The 16,976-nt window shown below is 44.3% G+C and overlaps 1 protein-coding gene across 4 annotated transcripts; it reads left to right on the top strand.

The window, feature by feature from the left end:
- The first annotated feature begins 2,323 nt into the window (after positions 1 to 2,323).
- On the top strand, positions 2,324 to 11,249 carry rgs14b (regulator of G protein signaling 14b). Of its 4 annotated transcripts, none has more exons than XM_076032972.1 (15): positions 2,324 to 2,667; positions 5,562 to 5,583; positions 5,733 to 5,884; positions 6,018 to 6,110; positions 6,386 to 6,529; positions 6,622 to 6,783; positions 6,875 to 6,950; positions 7,063 to 7,163; positions 7,300 to 7,506; positions 7,758 to 7,831; positions 8,518 to 8,644; positions 8,978 to 9,059; positions 9,754 to 9,797; positions 9,884 to 9,938; positions 10,369 to 11,249. In XM_076032972.1, the coding sequence occupies exons 1-15, from the start codon at positions 2,548 to 2,550 to the stop codon at positions 10,617 to 10,619; spliced, it is 1,710 nt and encodes a 569-aa protein (XP_075889087.1). In that variant the 5' UTR covers positions 2,324 to 2,547; the 3' UTR covers positions 10,620 to 11,249. The 4 variants fall into 4 exon arrangements, with proteins under 4 accessions (XP_075889087.1, XP_075889088.1, XP_075889086.1 ...); XM_076032973.1 differs by having other exon boundaries at positions 2,325 to 2,701; XM_076032974.1 differs by lacking the exon at positions 2,324 to 2,667 and adding an exon at positions 3,199 to 3,378.
- Positions 11,250 to 16,976: the final 5,727 nt, after the last annotated feature.

The raw sequence follows: 16,976 nt of genomic DNA, 5'->3' as shown, positions 1-16,976 counted from the left end.
CAAGCCATTCACATCTGCTTTCACTCTTTTTTTTAGGCTCACTAGATGCAGGATATACACAACACATGATTTTTTTTTTTTGCTATTAAGCAGCTTAAACCTCTGGTACATCTATCTTTATTTACATCTGACAAGATTTGTTCAGATATGAGAGTCGAGGCATTACCATTTTCCCTGCTGACTTTCCACTTCAGAGCTAGTGACACTACCAGGATCAAGACCAAAGCTGCAACTCCACAGACAATCAGCAGCAATATATCTCTGTCTGCACAACAACACAGAGGACAGAGACAGGGACAGACAGTGGAGATATACTGAGAGATGTGTTGCATTTATTGTTATGTGAAAACAGTTAGGTGTACAAAAAACAGAATGGCTCTTCTCTTTATTCCTCATTTCAGTTATATAAGACAAAGCAAATGCTTTGTGCTTGGCTGTGTAAATCCAACAAGCAGGCAAATGTTTCTACTCACTGTTCACAGTGACACCATGTGGCAGTGACTCAAAACTACCACATACACTGATGACGGTGCAGGTGTACTGGCCCGAGTGATGTGAAAAGACCTTTTCAAGAACCAGTTGGCTTTCATTTTGTCCTCTGGAGATTTCTTCCCCGTCCTTCTTCCAGACAAACTCCACAGTGATATCAGTGAGGTTGTGGACACATGTGAGAGTGACGGCTTTGCCCTCCTCTGCGTCTGATCCAGTGCTGTTGACAGAAGCCTGAAAGTCTGATGAACAGAATTAATGAAGACGGTAAGGGGTTATATTGTTAATTGGATGGCTTTGAAAGCAGATGTTATAAGCATTACCTTTACTGCAGTTTTGTGGCATATCTAAATTTGAAGACATAGCAAGAAGTGAAAATTAACTTTTTGTAATAGACGAAAGTCATTGTAAAATGTATTTTTTTCAGAACTTATGCTCCAGTGGTTCAGGGTTCAACTGTATAGTTTAAGATGGGATAATTATAGTTATGGAAACTACTGAGAATTGCACTCACTGTTCAGGCACATGGCTGTATTGTTTGAAACTTCAGGGGACATGGAAATGGAAGATGCAGCATTAGGAACATATGAATTTTGCACCAGACACTATAATTATCTATAATTATACGTAATGAGAGATTCTTTTTCTTTTTTTTTTAAACCTGCTGTCGTTCCTCCTGTGACATTACAGCTCATACATTGGGTAGGAATACAGGAATAGGCAGCAGCTGGTGTAAAGAGACCGTATGGATAAATCAGGAGAAATAGGTAGCACTTTCTCAGAGAATAAAAACATTGGCATCAGGAAAAGTGTCTTACCTATGACGAGACCAAGAAGAAGATCAAGAAATATTTCCCTCAAAACCATTCTCTGTTGTAAAAGCTTCATGTCGTCACATTGATTTTAAATTAGACGTGTAGGCAACCTAAACGTAAAATGATAATTCCACTGTTTTGGTCTTATAGTTAGTAAACAAAACAGATATGCTGAAGAAGTGAAACATCCCTGTTCGACCTTTGATTAGGTCTGCATGCTTTGCCTATTCTGCAGGTGTTTGCATCCACAGAACTGATGGTAAGCACAGATAAGAATGCAAATAATTCAAATATTTCATTATTTATTCGGTGAACAATGTCATTGTGTGTGTGTGTGTGTGTGTGTGTGTGTGTGTGTGTGTGTGTGTGTGTGTGTGTGTTGGGAGTGGAGATACTTTAACTGCTCCTGATAAATAGCTCTGGAAAATTACTGAAGATTTCAAATTATACTCCAGCACAAAGACAACATGACAACAAAGACAATATGGTCACCAATTCCCAGTGGCAGCCAGTAGAGGGTGCTGTGGATCATTCTTTGATAAGGACGTAAATTACTGGTGACACTGTGACGCAGCAGCATATTATTAATCATCATCATCATCGTTCAGGTCAGAGTTTTTATATCGATCTTATATATATGTATATAAGATCGATATATATATATATATATATATATATATATATATATATATATATATATATATATATATATATATATATATATATATATATATATATATATGTATAAAACGCCAAAGCTTCTAATGTCATAGTATATTGTAAAAATCTTCATTTCACAATTTATTTCTAATGATGTTATGTTTTTGACAATAATTATTCACTATTAATTGATTAAACATATGTGTACATGTAATATAAGTAAATTAATTAACCTAACAGGCTAAATGCTAACATGGAATGGTAGGAAAGTCATGTGGCATGATTTGATTTTCAGATTTGTTATGGTTTTGTTCAAAGTGACTCCGAGTACGCTTAGTGTCTGACTTTACAAAAAAAGAGAAGAAAATCACGAGGATTAAAAAAAAAAAGAAAAGAAGAAGAAGTTTAGTCTTGGCCATTTACAGCAGTTCCTGTCATGTCGGCTAATTAAGGCTAAATTCGTTGCAGCTGTTGGCTAGCATTAGCTCGTGTGCGCCCGGCTTGTCAAGGCCAAACTTTGCCTGTGAACGTGAACAGCGTTCTGTGGAAAGATTCTCACTTTAATGTGTTTGTTCCGCCTAACATGGTAGCTTTAAGACGGTTTTGTCACAGGTTCTCCCACCTGGTTAAAGTCGCTGCTAAAAAGCAGCGGAGGAAACAACAAGATGACACTGTGGCAGTTAGCACACCACCGAGCCAGAAGGTACGACGACACAACACAGCAGCACACACTGGAGGTACATGCACTCAGTGCGATTGACACTGCTTGATGTTGATGTTGTTGAGCTGCTACTTTTTGTTCAAGTTAAAACACAAGCTCTCTTCACTGTGCTTTTAAACAGGTTAATGATGTGGAAAGGGGGAATTAATCCCAGCGCACAGACACGTTAACGCTTTTGACTTTTCTAATTAAACTAATGTGTGGAGGGATGAACTCCTTTAAAACTATGCTTGTGTTTTGCTGTTTTAATGACATAACTTGTGTAGGTTTAACAAGAGCTTCCAACAAGAGTGAGTCGACCACAGACAGATTCCTGCTTCTGGGTTTGAACAGCTGGAGCCGCTTGGCCCTGGAGTGACTGAGGCATTATGAGTTTGGCATTTGGCTCATCTCTGTTCCCACAGTGAAGCGTTTCTCAAGACGGGCTGAGAAGAGTTTGATCATAGTAACCGCACTTCCTCTTTTGTGGGTTGTTGCCATGGCAAGACTTCCCTTTCTGGCAGGAAGTGACAGGAAGGCCTAAAGTGATGAATTTTTCTGCCTTTGTGCATCAAGTCTGGGTGGAGCACTTCTTGCTCTGTGGCCCCCTCGCTTTGTACACATTGTGTCGTCGTCTTGAGCAGGAGGTAGTCAGGTGTCTGGGCCACCATGGCGAAGAACGGCAACGCTCGAGGGAGTCCTGCTGGCCACATGGTGAGTTTCTGCGTCTCTGCTAAGGTCAAGTTTGACTCCAGTGTCTCGTTAAGCCAAAGTGTACTTGACAAGACAATTTGCATTTGTGTAGCTGAGAGGTTGGCTCAGTTTGTCGTAATAGTAATGAAAGGAGAAGTGGCCTTTGACAAGTCAAGACCACTCGCCTTGCTTTCCGACTGGTATGGGTTGACACCAGCGTTGGACAAGGACCGTAAAGCACTTCTGTTTGTTTATTTCTACTCAATTTTGGCTTCCATTGCCTGTCTCGGCTCCTCAGCAGCACCAGCCAACCTGGCAGCAAGGCTACCGCTGGTGGCTACTGAAAATAGTCGACCTGCCTCGAGAGCAGAAGGCAGAAACTGAGCCATGTGCTTTTTGCCAGTCTGTCATGTGTAGTCTCACTTGGCTTTAATGTGAGAACAGAATGCCTCTGTGTTTGGCTCGTTAATCCAAAGGGTGTTAATTAAAGACGCGTTTCAAAGGCCCAAGAGTGTTGGTGATTAGCGTGCTTAATAATTTGTGTGATGTTGCGGACGTTCCTGAGATGGGTTGCGTGTTACAATCTTGCTCTTCACGCTCGATTGTCTTCTGTTGAGTTTTCAAAGAAAGCTTTTGAAGAGTTGTGCAAACAAGATGAATGTGAAGTCACTGACTTACAACATGTTGTGGAGTGCGGGATCATGTGTTTTCCCCCTCCCGTCAGGTGGCTCTGCAAGTACTGACATGCTGCGTTTCTGGGGCCAGAGTTTGACGAACAAAAAATAAAGTGAAAGGAGTGCAGCCTTTACATCTGAAGAACAACCGGGCCAGATTCACCTTATTTGGGCGAAGTTGCCAAGAACTGTCACTTTGGTCCACAGCAGAGCGTGTGTGTGTGTGTGTGTGTGTGTGTGTGTGTGTGTGTGTGTGTGTGTGTGTGTGTGTGTGTGTGTGTGTGTGTGTGTGTGTGTGTGGTTTTTAACAGTTACATTAGGGTGGGATAACTGGCTCTATTCTTATTTATTGACATTTTCAGTATTTAGCAAGAGTTCATCCAATGCAGCCTCAAACGTTTGACTATTTACTAGACCATAGTATGAATGGGTACACTGGTAGGTCACCCCTACTAATGCCGTTGTCATTGCATGGCTAGTGAAAACACCTTACAGATCCCTTCACATTTTGGTCCGATTTTGTCAACCACACATTTCCAAAAGTCTGCATCATCATCAGTTATCATTGTCCTGATTGAGGAAATCCAAAATTGTGCAAATAAAACCTTTGCCATGTTTTACAAAGGAGCCTTATGGAATGACACTTTATAGCAGCAGTAGCAGTCACTGAGCATCAACGAGCGCACCTCATCAAAATATTAAGTAAATGACCTGTTTATGGTGCAGGCGTGTTGGCACCAACTCTTATCAAGCATCAAGGGAAAACAACAGGCGCTGCAAAATGTTGTTCCAGTATGTCAACCATTGGATATAAACACAGAGACAATAGAAAATGTATACGTGAGTAAAGCTAAAGTGAAAAAGGAACTAGTGGAATTAATTTAATTATAAATGGTGATTTTGCCTCAGTAGCTTCCTAAATGTTATATTTAACCTCATGGTACTGTACAGTTGTTATTGGCTGCATGTTTCCTTCTTGCTGTTTATAAGACTGCTGTTACAATCGCACCCTGTGGATGCGTTACAGCTGAAAGTGGCACACAAACTCTGAAGAAACGCCCTTTTAAAAAAATAGGAGCATGCAAATCACTCACAAGGCCTCTTGAGTGATTGTTGTTTCTGAAACGTAGAGCATCAAGTTGTGATTAGGTTTACACTCCAAAATACTCCTGATTCTGTCGACTGTAAAACCTGAATGACGCCCACTGTCATCAAATTGTCGACCACTTCCTGTGAAAGTCTTGAATGGCAGCAGTTGTCAAACAGGAAGAAACAAAAAGCGCGAGGCGTCAACACAGTACTTCCTAAATATTCGCCTACGTGCTTTTTACACGCTCAGCGTGGGCAGCTTATTTACATGTTATGCACAAAAAGTCCTATTTGTTCTGGAGTTCATGTTTGCTTTTATTAAATTACGGTTGCAAATTTCACTACAATTTGAGCATGGAAATGTTGACACAAATTACCCTTGGATGCATGTAGTAATATTTGTTTGTCTGTGTGTCTTATTTTTTCTCTCTCACTACACAGAGCCAGGCAGTGTCAGACGGAGGTAAGCGCGAACAACCAGCATTTCCAGTCACTTGTGCATGTCTGTGCGTGAAAGTGTGTTTCTGAGGGAAATCTCTCCATTTGGTCTCGCTGTCAGTCAATGTTTGCTTGCTGATAAATGGGTGTGCTTGTACCCTGGCTGTGCTGCAGAACTGAACATGTCTGCACGGGGCTGCGGAGGCAGCAGCTCCAGCCTTCCAGGAACCCCTGGCGGGGAGTCCGGCCCGGTGAACAGAGTGCTGAGCTGGGCCGTGTCCTTCGAGAAGCTGCTGGAGGACCCCTGCGGAGTCCAGCACTTCACGGTGAGCTGCACTCGACCTTGCGTCGTGCTGCGATTCTCAACAGGCTCGGGAGCAGAAGAGGAGCAGTTTGACATGGTGTTTCTGTCGAGCTGTGCCACTTGTGTTCACGCGCGTCGGGTTTCTCTCTCCGCAGACCTTCCTGATGTCTGAAGTGAGCGCAGAGAACATTTTATTCTGGCAGGCTTGTGAAAAGTTCAGGAAGATCCCTGCTGGCTCTTTGAATGAGGTATGGTGAAACTTGAACGGTCTCTGCCCCTTTCACTGAAACCCTTCATGACATTTTCCCAATTTTTCCTAATGTGTATATAGACTTTTCCTCCTTTCCTTCCTATATACTGTCACCTTAATAGTGGCAGTGGTTATGAATGTTATTGCTAAACCACTTTTCACCAGGCAGGGCCAATCAGCACAGTATGTCTATGTAGGTCATACATTTTGTTTATATGTGACTCACGGTTTCGATTTGAATGACGGCCCGTCTGATGAAGCTGTTGTTTTCAGCTCAAGGCAGAAGCTCGCTCCATCTACAACAGCTACCTGTCTGAGAGCGCCCCCTACTCCGTCAACATCGATGACACGGCCAAGACGGAGGAGAAGGACCTGGAGCGGCCGACGCCTGATATGTTCAACAAGGCTCAAGGACAGGTGAGCTTTTGATAACGGTTTCCTCCTTTCATACTGTGAACAAAAAACTGTTGAGCGTTGCTGATTAGTGTTTGATCCCTGTTTGGTGTCAGATATTCAAACTGATGAAGATGGACAGCTACAGGCGGTTTGTGCGCTCTCCTCTGTATCAGAGCTTCACCCTGGCTAGTGTGGAAAGCAAACTTCTCCTGCAGCCAGACCGAACTGGATCCTTGGAGGACATGGTGACTAGAAGTCCTTCTACAAGTAATAAGGTAAAAAAATAAATAAATAAGAAAAGCAAAGGGGAAGCAAGTAGCTCTATTTGATTTGTAATAGCAATTTCGTTTGGATTGCTCGCAACAGAACAAGAAATCAAACTCCAGCTATTTGTCAGAAGGCAAGAGTGAGAAAAGGCACCAGAAAAGAGGATCCTGGGGAGGTCGGTGTCTCTCTGACTTTGGGTTCGTGCCAAGCAGTAGCGTCCATTATATGACTTTACCTCATTCTTGGCACCCCCTTCTTTTCGTCTTTCTGGCCATTGGTAACAACAGATGCATCCATCAACCATGGTGCACTGTCCAGAAAGGAGCTGCAGGTGTCTGCCAAGTCAAACAGCAGTGTGGAGCTTGGCTCCCTCTACAGGCAGATGGAGGTCAGTGAAGTCACGTCCAGTATTGCTGCTGCTGGTTCACAATATATTTGTTATACTTTTATGATGCTGAAAAGCAAGCAATCTTTTTTGCTTTGAATTTACCTTTGTTGTTTTTTCCCTCTCCTCACTGTTGCAGAACGGCAGATCCAGTCCCTGCTCCCCAGAACACGGGGGTCGGCTGGGGGTTGAGGGGGGCTACTGCTGCGTCTACCTGCCCGACGGCAGCGCCTCGCTGGCCCCCACACGCAATGGCCAACTCATCAAGGACATGTTGGCAAGCCTGTGCGAGAAGAGAGCCTTCCCGCTCAAAGATGTCGTCATCTATCTGAATGGCAAGGACAAGGTGAGGAGGGCTCGACTGCTTTGCACACAGCACCACCTACAGCCGACACAGTGAAATGCTGTTCAGGGCTGTTTTGTTTTGTTTTGTTTGTTTTGTGACAGGAACAAGTGAGAAATAATAATTTTTTTGTAATTATTCTAACACATTTACTTGCATATTTTACATTTCATTTGAAGTAATTGTTGTATTTCTTCAGATTATCTCAGTGCTTTTTGAGAAGACCTTAAAACGCTCTGCTCCCTCTTCAACAGCCCCTCTCGCTGGACCAGGACTGCACCATCCTGAGAGACCAGCAGGTCACTCTGGAGCTGAGGGTGACATTTGCGTGAGTCACCTTCCTGAGTGCTTCCTTCCCCACCATGCTTACGAGACAGCGGTTTTCTTAATATCACACCAAAACGGGAAGCCACGCTGGCAGCCTCTCAATATATCGTGGGGTTATAAGCAGAAACTCCCACTGAACAAGACTTCATGTATTTTTTACAATTCAGTTCAGTTGCTGCAGACAAAGCACTTGAGCTGTTTGTGTCTTTTCCCTCTTCTAATTGCTGTGGTTTTAATTGTTACTGTGGCCACTTTATCGCCTTCCATAGTTCTGCTGGATTCAAAACTGCTGTGTCAAACCACCAACTCTTCACTTTTGTAGCTATTGAGAATAGACTGGAGAATGTGCAGGCGTTCAAACAGCAGAAGAGTAAAGTCAAACAAAACTTGTGCTAACCACATTGAATTGCCAGATGTTATGTAGTTCCACACAGAAATGTCGCTGTCATTTCAAGGCTGATGGAGCCGGATTGTTCAGGAGCAGAGCAGCAGAGACACAAAGCAGCTGGTTGGTTTGTTTTCAGGCAGAGACAGTTTTGACACCAAACAACCATTGTAGTCTTTTGTTCCCCCCCCACTTTTGTCTCTTTTGACGCATCTTTTAACATGACACTGCTTTTTGTTGACTTCAGTTGATTAGGAGTACAAAATTATAAAAAATAAAAAGTATGTTTTATTGTTTCTCAGACTGGAGATCGCCTTCACTCATAAAACTGTTGGGCTAATGGCCAAGTCCAGTAAGTTGCTGCAGGACGCCCTCTCTGCTGTGCTGCAGAAACACCAGCTCGAGCAGAAAGATGTCGTCGTCACCATTGTGAGTGCGTTTAAATGAGGCAACAGAGGTCCGTTGTGTTTGTTCATCAACAACCCAGAATGTGCTGTAGAAGACGCTATGCTAGCTCGCAAAATGCAAACCATTCTAGAAGGTTTGACTTTTGTTGTTATGTTGAATTGTAGTTTGACGTCAGAATATCTTGGGGGCTGACTGTTTGCTTAGTGACATTACATGTTTTGTCTCCTCATTCTCACCATTGTCTTTTTGTCAAATGAAAGGCCACTCAAATTAGCCAAACTAAGCAGGCAAAGTGTATTTAATAAGAAAAGAGATTCATTCCCTAATTGACGTCTCAACCTCCCTTTTTTTTAGGCTGGAAGTAAAGAGCAGGTCAGCATGAGCACTAGTGTGTTTAAACTGGCCAATAAGACGCTCCGCCTTGACAAAATCCAAGGTAAATGTATTTGACCTTTTTTGAAAAGTGCTTACTGACTCGGTGGACCAGAGGGAACATGTTTGCATAATGCAATAGCACCCACACTCGTCCCCCAAGGAAAATAACTGGCAGGCTGTGAATCTAATTGGTCATTTAGTAAATTAAATGACTTTGATTATATTAAGGTGCTCCATCCTCGTGGGTTACTTTGTTTCGAACATATTCTCCATTTGCGTCAGCCTTGCCTGTGCCTTCGTTAATGATGTCTAAATGGATGTTATAAAGGAGGGCTGTGTGCACATCCCTGCTCTCCCTACCTTAATGTTCCTCTAATATTTCCCTTTGATAGCGATGTTTAATCCTAATGTCTCTTTCGCTTCAAGCGTGACTCTGTGTTGTTCCGCGCGAGGCCATCTGAGGCCGTTTGCTTTGAATACTTTATTCACTCGTCTGTTTGTCCCAAATGCTGAGAGAGCAGAGCCAACTTTGCTTTGGATCAGTGCTCCTGCCTCCTCTATGCTCTGCACTGCTCCCTGCAGTAAGCATTTGCAATTCAATTAGTGTCTCATATCAAGATAATATTATTTGGGAACATCATAGTTAAAAAAGAAAGAGAGAAAGCTTGCAGCTTCTTTTTAATCGTATTTTTTTCTTTATAACTGAAGCCAAATGACTGTTTAGATCATTTGTGTCAATATATATTTTTATGCAGGTGGAGACTCTTCGATAGGCCCTGGTTCAGGCACAGCCACACAGGTGACTGCTAGTGTTCACAACGCTGCTGTGTAAGTGATTACAATGGCTGCATGTTGCTGATATGACATGCCGTGTCCTCACTGCAGATGGAGCCACCAAAGCCTCAGCAGCTGCGGCCCAGAAGGAATCGTGACATGGACGGTAGGACATCTCAGCAGTATTGACTTCAGAGTAGTCACACAGCGTTACCCCTCCCCCAAAATGTATTGAAGTATCTTGATTAAAGGTTCCCCATTATGACTCTCAGATCATCGCAATGTTCTTATGTTCTTCCAATTGGAATCTCTGCTTGAAATTCTATGTTTTTAATAGTTACAAAAAAGCAACACAGCATTTTGGAGCTTTTTAGAGTTTTCAGCCTCGCTGATATCGGAGTTAATGAAAGTAGCTGTTTTGTGTGACGCGACTAAAGCTTCACACACAATTGAAATTGTCTTTTTTGTTATTAATGATGAGGAAACCATCAACTTCCCAGGCCACCCAGGTTGAAATGCTAATGATACTCAGGTGTTTGATGTTATAAAGTGGAGGCATTTTCTTGATTGTGTGTGTGTCTGTCTGTGTGTGTTAGGGTTGCTGGACCTGCTGACCAGGGCTCAGTGCTGCAGGGTGGATGACCAGCGAGGCCTCTTGACTAAAGAGCAGCTGGAGCTGCCGCGGTTCCTCCAGCTGTCCTTAGATCAGGGGAAACCGCCGGCGGTGGAAGAGCAGACGGAGAGCTCCTCCACTGCAGTGACAGAAGGATCTGGATCAGCAGGAACAGCAGAGAAATCCCCAGAGTCCAAATCTGAAGCCAAAGACCTGAAGGAAACTGCAGTTTGATGAACTGGTGACACACACACTGCAAACTGCATAAAAAAAAAAGTTGTTAAAAAAAAAATGTTGATGCACTTTTTAAAAAATAATTTGTTTACAAGTGAGGGAAATCATGGCAAGACTTCACTGTCATTGTAGAACACTAAATGTCTCTTGAGAAAATGCTTTTGTAAAGTAAGTTTTTATTGAAAAGATGTTGGTGTGTTGGCTGAAGCCTCGTCTGAGATGCAGGACCGTTAAGGTTGTTTCACACTGCTTTTGCTTCTTGAATGTGTCATTTCTGTCAAAGAGCGTGATTCTTCACAGGACTGTTCAGCTGTCCAGTTTGAAGTTTATTGCACAATTGAATGAATTAACATTATTGTATTTTTATTTTATTTTTCTACTTTGATGAACTTTTAATATGTCGAATGACTGATTTTCCGCTTAGTTTGCCTGCTTGCTGTTGCGTGTGTGTGTTTGTGGTGCTTAAAATACTTTGTGTTAATTTTTGGACAGCACCTGGAGAAGCCCCAGCTGGTCAAGTCCTGTTTTTCTGCCCGCTCAGACTAAACCTTAGGCTCCAGATGTACAGCTCATCATCTCGCGCTCCCACACGCAGTTCATTAGATGGTTAATTAAAATGTTTTACAATGACCTGCGAGTCCCTGCCGCCTGGTGTGCGTTTTGTGATGACAGCTTAGTGAGGTATTTTTATTTTTTTTTTTGGGGGGGGGGGGGTTCTACCTTGACGAAAATGCGACGTGATGCGATTTTTAAAGGAACTGTAGCAAGAAAGTGCTCTGCACTGTCCCCGGTGGAGCGACAGTGAGTCACGCTGTCTGAGGCAAGTCTGATCCGTATCTGTGTAGGTGTCACTCGCTGTTAGCGGCGATTCCATTATCTCGTAGCTGCCGTTCTTCCTGCTGCCACGCCGACGTCATCTGCCACTCCGCCGCTCTGATTGGCTACCGAGCGCGACCTCTTAGCCAATGGCTGTCCTAATCTCTTTGCAGACTTGTTGCTGGAAGGTGTTTCCTCCTCCTCCTCCTCCAGGACCATGATGGGGAGGATTTATTCTGCTTGCTTTTTACGTTGAAAACCACTTGAGTCATGGTCAGACGTATAGATGATGCCAGCAGAGTGCGTGTCACAGTGTATGTCCCACCACCACCACCCCCTTGGTACAGTCTGTATCACCCCACTAATGGATGGGTAAGGCTGACTGTACCTGAGGGAGCGAAAAAAATAACTGCAAATCTGCAGCTTGTCTTGGAACACCCACAGCTAATGCAAAAAAACCCAAACATTCTGTGATTGACACACCTGGCTTTTTTGGGTTTTTGCGCGCGCGCGCGCCTCCCTCCGTGCATGAGTGTTGCGTCGGCAGAGCGGTGAATGGACGAGGGGGTGGGCGGGTGGGCGGGGGGGGTGCTCTCTCGGAAGGCGGCAGTGAGACGAGGAATGCCATCCACTCCTCTGCACGTCCCCGCTGAGAGCAGGCAGGCAGGCAGGCAGGAGGGAGAAGGTGAGTGAATTTCCTCCTCTACTACACCATTTATATTTTCTTAAAAGGCTCTTTCAGCTCAGCCGATGCACCGACGTGCCTCCCTTCCGCCGTCGCTCCCATCCTTCACTCTCGTCTGTATGCCACTCGCAGCCCGTCTCCGCCTGATTGACTGCCTCGTGCTGCCAGTGACAAAAAAAAAGAACCCACCGCAGCCTCATTCATAGAATTTCTCTGAGATGATGGATTTTTTTTCCCCCCCCGGTACACTTCCTTCTGAACAGAGATCACAGGTTATCTTGAAGTGGATTCCCTTCACAATTTTCTGCTGACGGGAGCTCCTCGAGGCACTGGCTGTGCCTTGGAGATGCCTGCGGAGGAGAGCATGAGCAAGGCTGAACGGAACGCGTCCGTCAGACCGATGCACTACTTTTCATTGGGTTTATTCATTTTTTTTTTCACTCAACAAGGTGTCTTCTTGAAGAAACAATTTGGCCTAGCTGTGAAACGCTGGTGTTCAAGCTGTGATCCAAGGCGGTCGACCACCGCTGACTAAGGGTGGGGGTGGAGGTGTGGTGTGGCTCTGGAGCAGAACAGACAGCCCATCATCGTCGTCATTGTCATCGATTAGAAAACGGTGTTCTTTGTGAAGGCCCCGTATTATATCCATTGTCACATCCTTTTCATCCTTTTCAGTCCTGCACTCAACTGTAAGAGTCGGACAATAATTCTACAAATTACACAGCCTGTTCAGAGCTCCAGAAAAAAAGAAAAGAAAAGAAGAATATTTAGCCCTCTGTTTGTAGCCTTTCAGCAAAAAACAAAAAAAAAAATGCTGGGGAACTTACCTGGCTACAGCTGATGTATCAACAATGATTCAACTGTGTTTCACGCTGATATAATTTAATTGCTACAACACTTGGAAGGCTTCCTTGAACCATGCCGTTTTACTCTTGCACTTGTTTGTTACCAACCTCAGTCTGTGGCGTCTCACTGGGTGGCAGCCATTTAGGGCTGTAAGGCTCCTTTGGACTTGATGTGAATATTTGTATTTATTGACAAACTACAGCCATTTATTGTAGTTAAAAGAGTAAATTTGGCATAGTTTTTTTTTTTTTTTTGTCCACGTGCTCACTCCGCTTCTTCAAGGCACCCAACGTGAGAGTGTATTTGTGTTCATTATGCCTGGCCCTGTAATTACGTACTTCCTGATTTGGATTAGCGTGCGCCACAGTGCACAGATGTGAGCGGGTGTTGGGGAAAGGTTTCCGTTTCACCTCCAGAATTATGGGTCATCAGTTGAACCAAAACAGTGGAAACCACCTGTGAGCGTTTATCTCTAATCTCGCTCTGTTCAAGGAGTGCACGGCGGTGATGAGCAACTCAGAGGCACTCTTCTCGCATGTCTCTGCCGCCCTTGTGAATGCTGTCCTTCTGCCGTACTCCCTGAAAATGGGGCTTAAAAACTTTTTTTTTTTCCCTGTCCTGCTAGCCAGCTTAGTTGGGAGTTAATTAGCGTTGACCCACCGACTGGCCCGGCCTTGGATCCAAATCTCCTGCACAGTATTACAGTAGTTCCCCCCCCCCCCTCCTCTCGTTCTTAATGCAGATGCTTACGTCAGACTGTAAAAGCTGGCTACTTAAACTTTCTTCCATCGCTTCTCTCTGTGTTGTTGGTCCGAGCGAGGATTGAGGAGGGAAAAGGGCGGAAAAGAGTGCTACGTATTCAGTGTGCCCATCCTTGCAGAAAGACTTCCTGAGTAGCTTTTAGGTCCCCGAGTTGCTTTTTTGTGTGCGCGTGTGTGCCTCTGTGGCCGTGTCAGCGTAATAATGTATGAAGAGTTTGCGCATTTGTGCACGCACTGGTTTTTTGTACGTGCAGGGTTTTATTTATTTTTTTTTAACTTAATGCCACCTTGGCCGTCGTCGGGCTGTTTGATCATGCGGAGTAATGGATGGAGGAGTGGCTGATGAGATTGCTCACCTAACTGAGGGACAGTGATGAAGGACAGCAGAGGTGGAGACGGGATGAGGGGAGGTTAGTCCCACTTGGTCTGGGTTTTTTTTTTTTTTCTTCTCCACCCAGTGAGAGCTGGTCAGACAACGCTCGCGGCTTGCCACTGAATTCAGGCCAAGTTTATCCTCCACCAACTGTGAGGCACATTTTCAGGCGGAGCAGGGAGCTCGGCAGTCTTTTAGGCCGGCATGCCAACTCAACCAGCATTTATGTGCATGCATAACTGGCCTGATAGGCTGGACGCACTCAGCTCGAGTTGAAGTGGGTGAGTGCACTTCATTTTGCAAGGCCCGGGTCTCAGGGCACCGCTGGTGATTGACGGCTCACCGGCCGCTGTCTGACGGCTGGATCAGGATGCCGGACTCGTAAAGTACCAAGTACCAGAAGAAAAGTATTTTTCAGTCGGTCGTTGGGTGGCATTTGGATTTCAGAGGCATTTGGGTGAAAGAAGACCAGGTTCCCTTAAAGAAAAAAAAAAAAGAAACCCGGAGAAGATGAACGAGAGGTAATGACTGCGGGCCTCGCTGCTGTTATGTCACAAACTGAGTGGCATTTTCTAACGGAAGGACAGATTTAAAACCAAATTGTCTCGGTGTTTCTTTGGACAGCACGTTCTTGCTTTTTTTTTTTTTTTTTTTTTACAGGACTCTTTGGCAACAGTGTAAATGCCACAGCCAGTCGGCCTGCTGCTGGCTAGCAATTGGTGGGTAAAATGAACCCTCGCAACCAATAGGAATCCTCTGTCTTATAAATGCTCCAGTAGACTGGTTGAAACAGATTGTTTTATATATGTATTGAAGGTGGAGAGTGTGTATGTACAAAGTATGTTATCCACCTGCATGAAGGGAATCAAAAAAACACCTGTATATCTAAATGATATGTGAAGTACAGTGCAGAAGAAATTCTGAGCGATTTTACCAGTGAAGCGGTGGCAGGGGTAGTTATTAGATCAATGTTGCCACCTAGTGAGGAGAGACCGTAACTGTTCAGCTGACATGGGATTTCACAGTTACTTTGATTGGTTCCAAAATAAAACTCATCAATAGAAATCAATGTGGGTTGATAATCATTAATCATCAATCAACACAGTTTGTCTGTTTTATTTTTCTCACCGCTGCTCTCCCTCGTGTTTGTTTGTGCAGTTTCAGTCAGTGAACGTCAGTGTCGGCTTTCTGAACCTACACCAGCACGCAACTGATAGTGAATCTTGGAAGCAGCCATGGACCAGAAAAGCAACGAGGTCTGTGAGAGCTTTGGAAACATTTTGTTCAGGTCGTTCTGACCTTGTCTATTTCAAAATGACAAGTCTGTGTGTCTGCGTAGGGTCCAACCAACACCTCACCACAGAAGCACATGAAGAACAGGTCCAAATCTACAGAGGAGGTGCAGCAGACGAAGAAGGTAAGCAATGAATTAAAAAAAATAAATAAATAAAAAACCTTGTTTGGGTTCCAGGCTCCTGATTCCTGTTTTGCCTCTCCCTGCAGGCATTTCCCTCACAGAAGTCTCTGCCAGGCAGACCAGAGCTCGATAACGTGAAGGTGAGCTCTGCGAGCAGCTAGACATAAATTCTCTGGGCTCTGATCGTTATCAGGGTCACTCTTGCCTCATGATCCCCCCCCCACCCCCACTTCCTTCCAGGAGTGTCCTGATGGCTCGGACGCCTCCATGTCCTCCACCGAGGAGCTGAAATGATGAAGACCGCTGCAGTTCCAAGCACATCAAAACATTTCTGTCTGTACACTGGGAAGCATGCAAAAATAGTCAACTAGAACAAAATGTGAAAGGAAGTGGTGGTGATGGTGGTGGGAGGGCTCAACCTAATTATTCACAATAGAGCAGTCAAATTTAAACATGATGACATGACGATGTTGATGCTGTTTCATTGTCGTGTGAGTGTTGTCTCGGTAAAAATACCAAAGTGGATGTGTGTTGATAATAAAGTGATGCCGTTGAACGACTGTCTAACTTCTGCACTCATTTCCACCACATGTGCAATGATCTACCAAACATAAAAATAAAAAAAAAACAGTCTGAAAACTGTGAATGAAAGTAATTTCTTAATATGGAAAATGTTTGGTCCCCGATCGGTGAGTTAAGTCAAAATGAACCTGCTGGGTTTCACACTTGTATGTTCTCAGCTTGTTTGAGTCGGTTTTAAAATGCACAAGAACAATTATTGCAAAATTAATACGCTTGATAGATGTGTCAACATTTGAGCCTCCGCTGGCATTTCATTTTTCACATCAACAGAAATATCATCAGCTGACACTCGGAGCGTCACCCAGAGGGCTTAGCAGGCAGCGTCATGTGCGAGGCCCCAGTGTTAACTCGACAGACGCGGCTGTGATAAAGATGATATCTGCCGTTAGCGGGATAACAGGAGGCGACAGCTAGCAGCTTGCACCTGCGCTCGCCCACTGCTGCCTGTGTGCAGCGTCATGACGCTGACCCGGTGGCCTCCGCTAGCTTTATCCCACCAGCCTGCTGCTTGCCATAGACCTGCGTGTGTGTGTGTGTGTGTGTGTGTGTGTGTGTGTGTGTGTGTGTGTGTGTGTGTGTGCTCTGCACATCTGCAGAACAGATTAACAGCTTGAAAGAGAGCTGAAATCGAGCCAGAGATTTAGCGCAGCGTGTCGTCTGTAAATGGTGAAATGTTTGCGACCGTATTTGCATGTGAGGCTGCAACTGTGGAAATAAAACATACATGCAATCAATTGGTCTCTAAAGTATCCAGTAAATGGCCAATAAGGAATCAGAGTGACTTTTTTTTTTGCTGTGCTGCTGTATGTCTGACAGTGTTCTGCTCTACCAAACTCACAGCTAACCTCAGATAATCTTTCTTTTCTCATCTCTCAAC

Source organism: Nelusetta ayraudi, unplaced genomic scaffold (assembly GCF_046127955.1).
Source record: "Nelusetta ayraudi isolate G7.1 ecotype Tasmania unplaced genomic scaffold, CSIRO-AGI_Nayr_v1 ptg000039l, whole genome shotgun sequence".
NCBI classification, from domain to species: domain Eukaryota; kingdom Metazoa; phylum Chordata; class Actinopteri; order Tetraodontiformes; family Monacanthidae; genus Nelusetta; species Nelusetta ayraudi.
The sequence above is the reverse complement of the archived record's forward strand: the minus strand, read 5'-3'. Positions and strand labels throughout refer to the sequence as shown.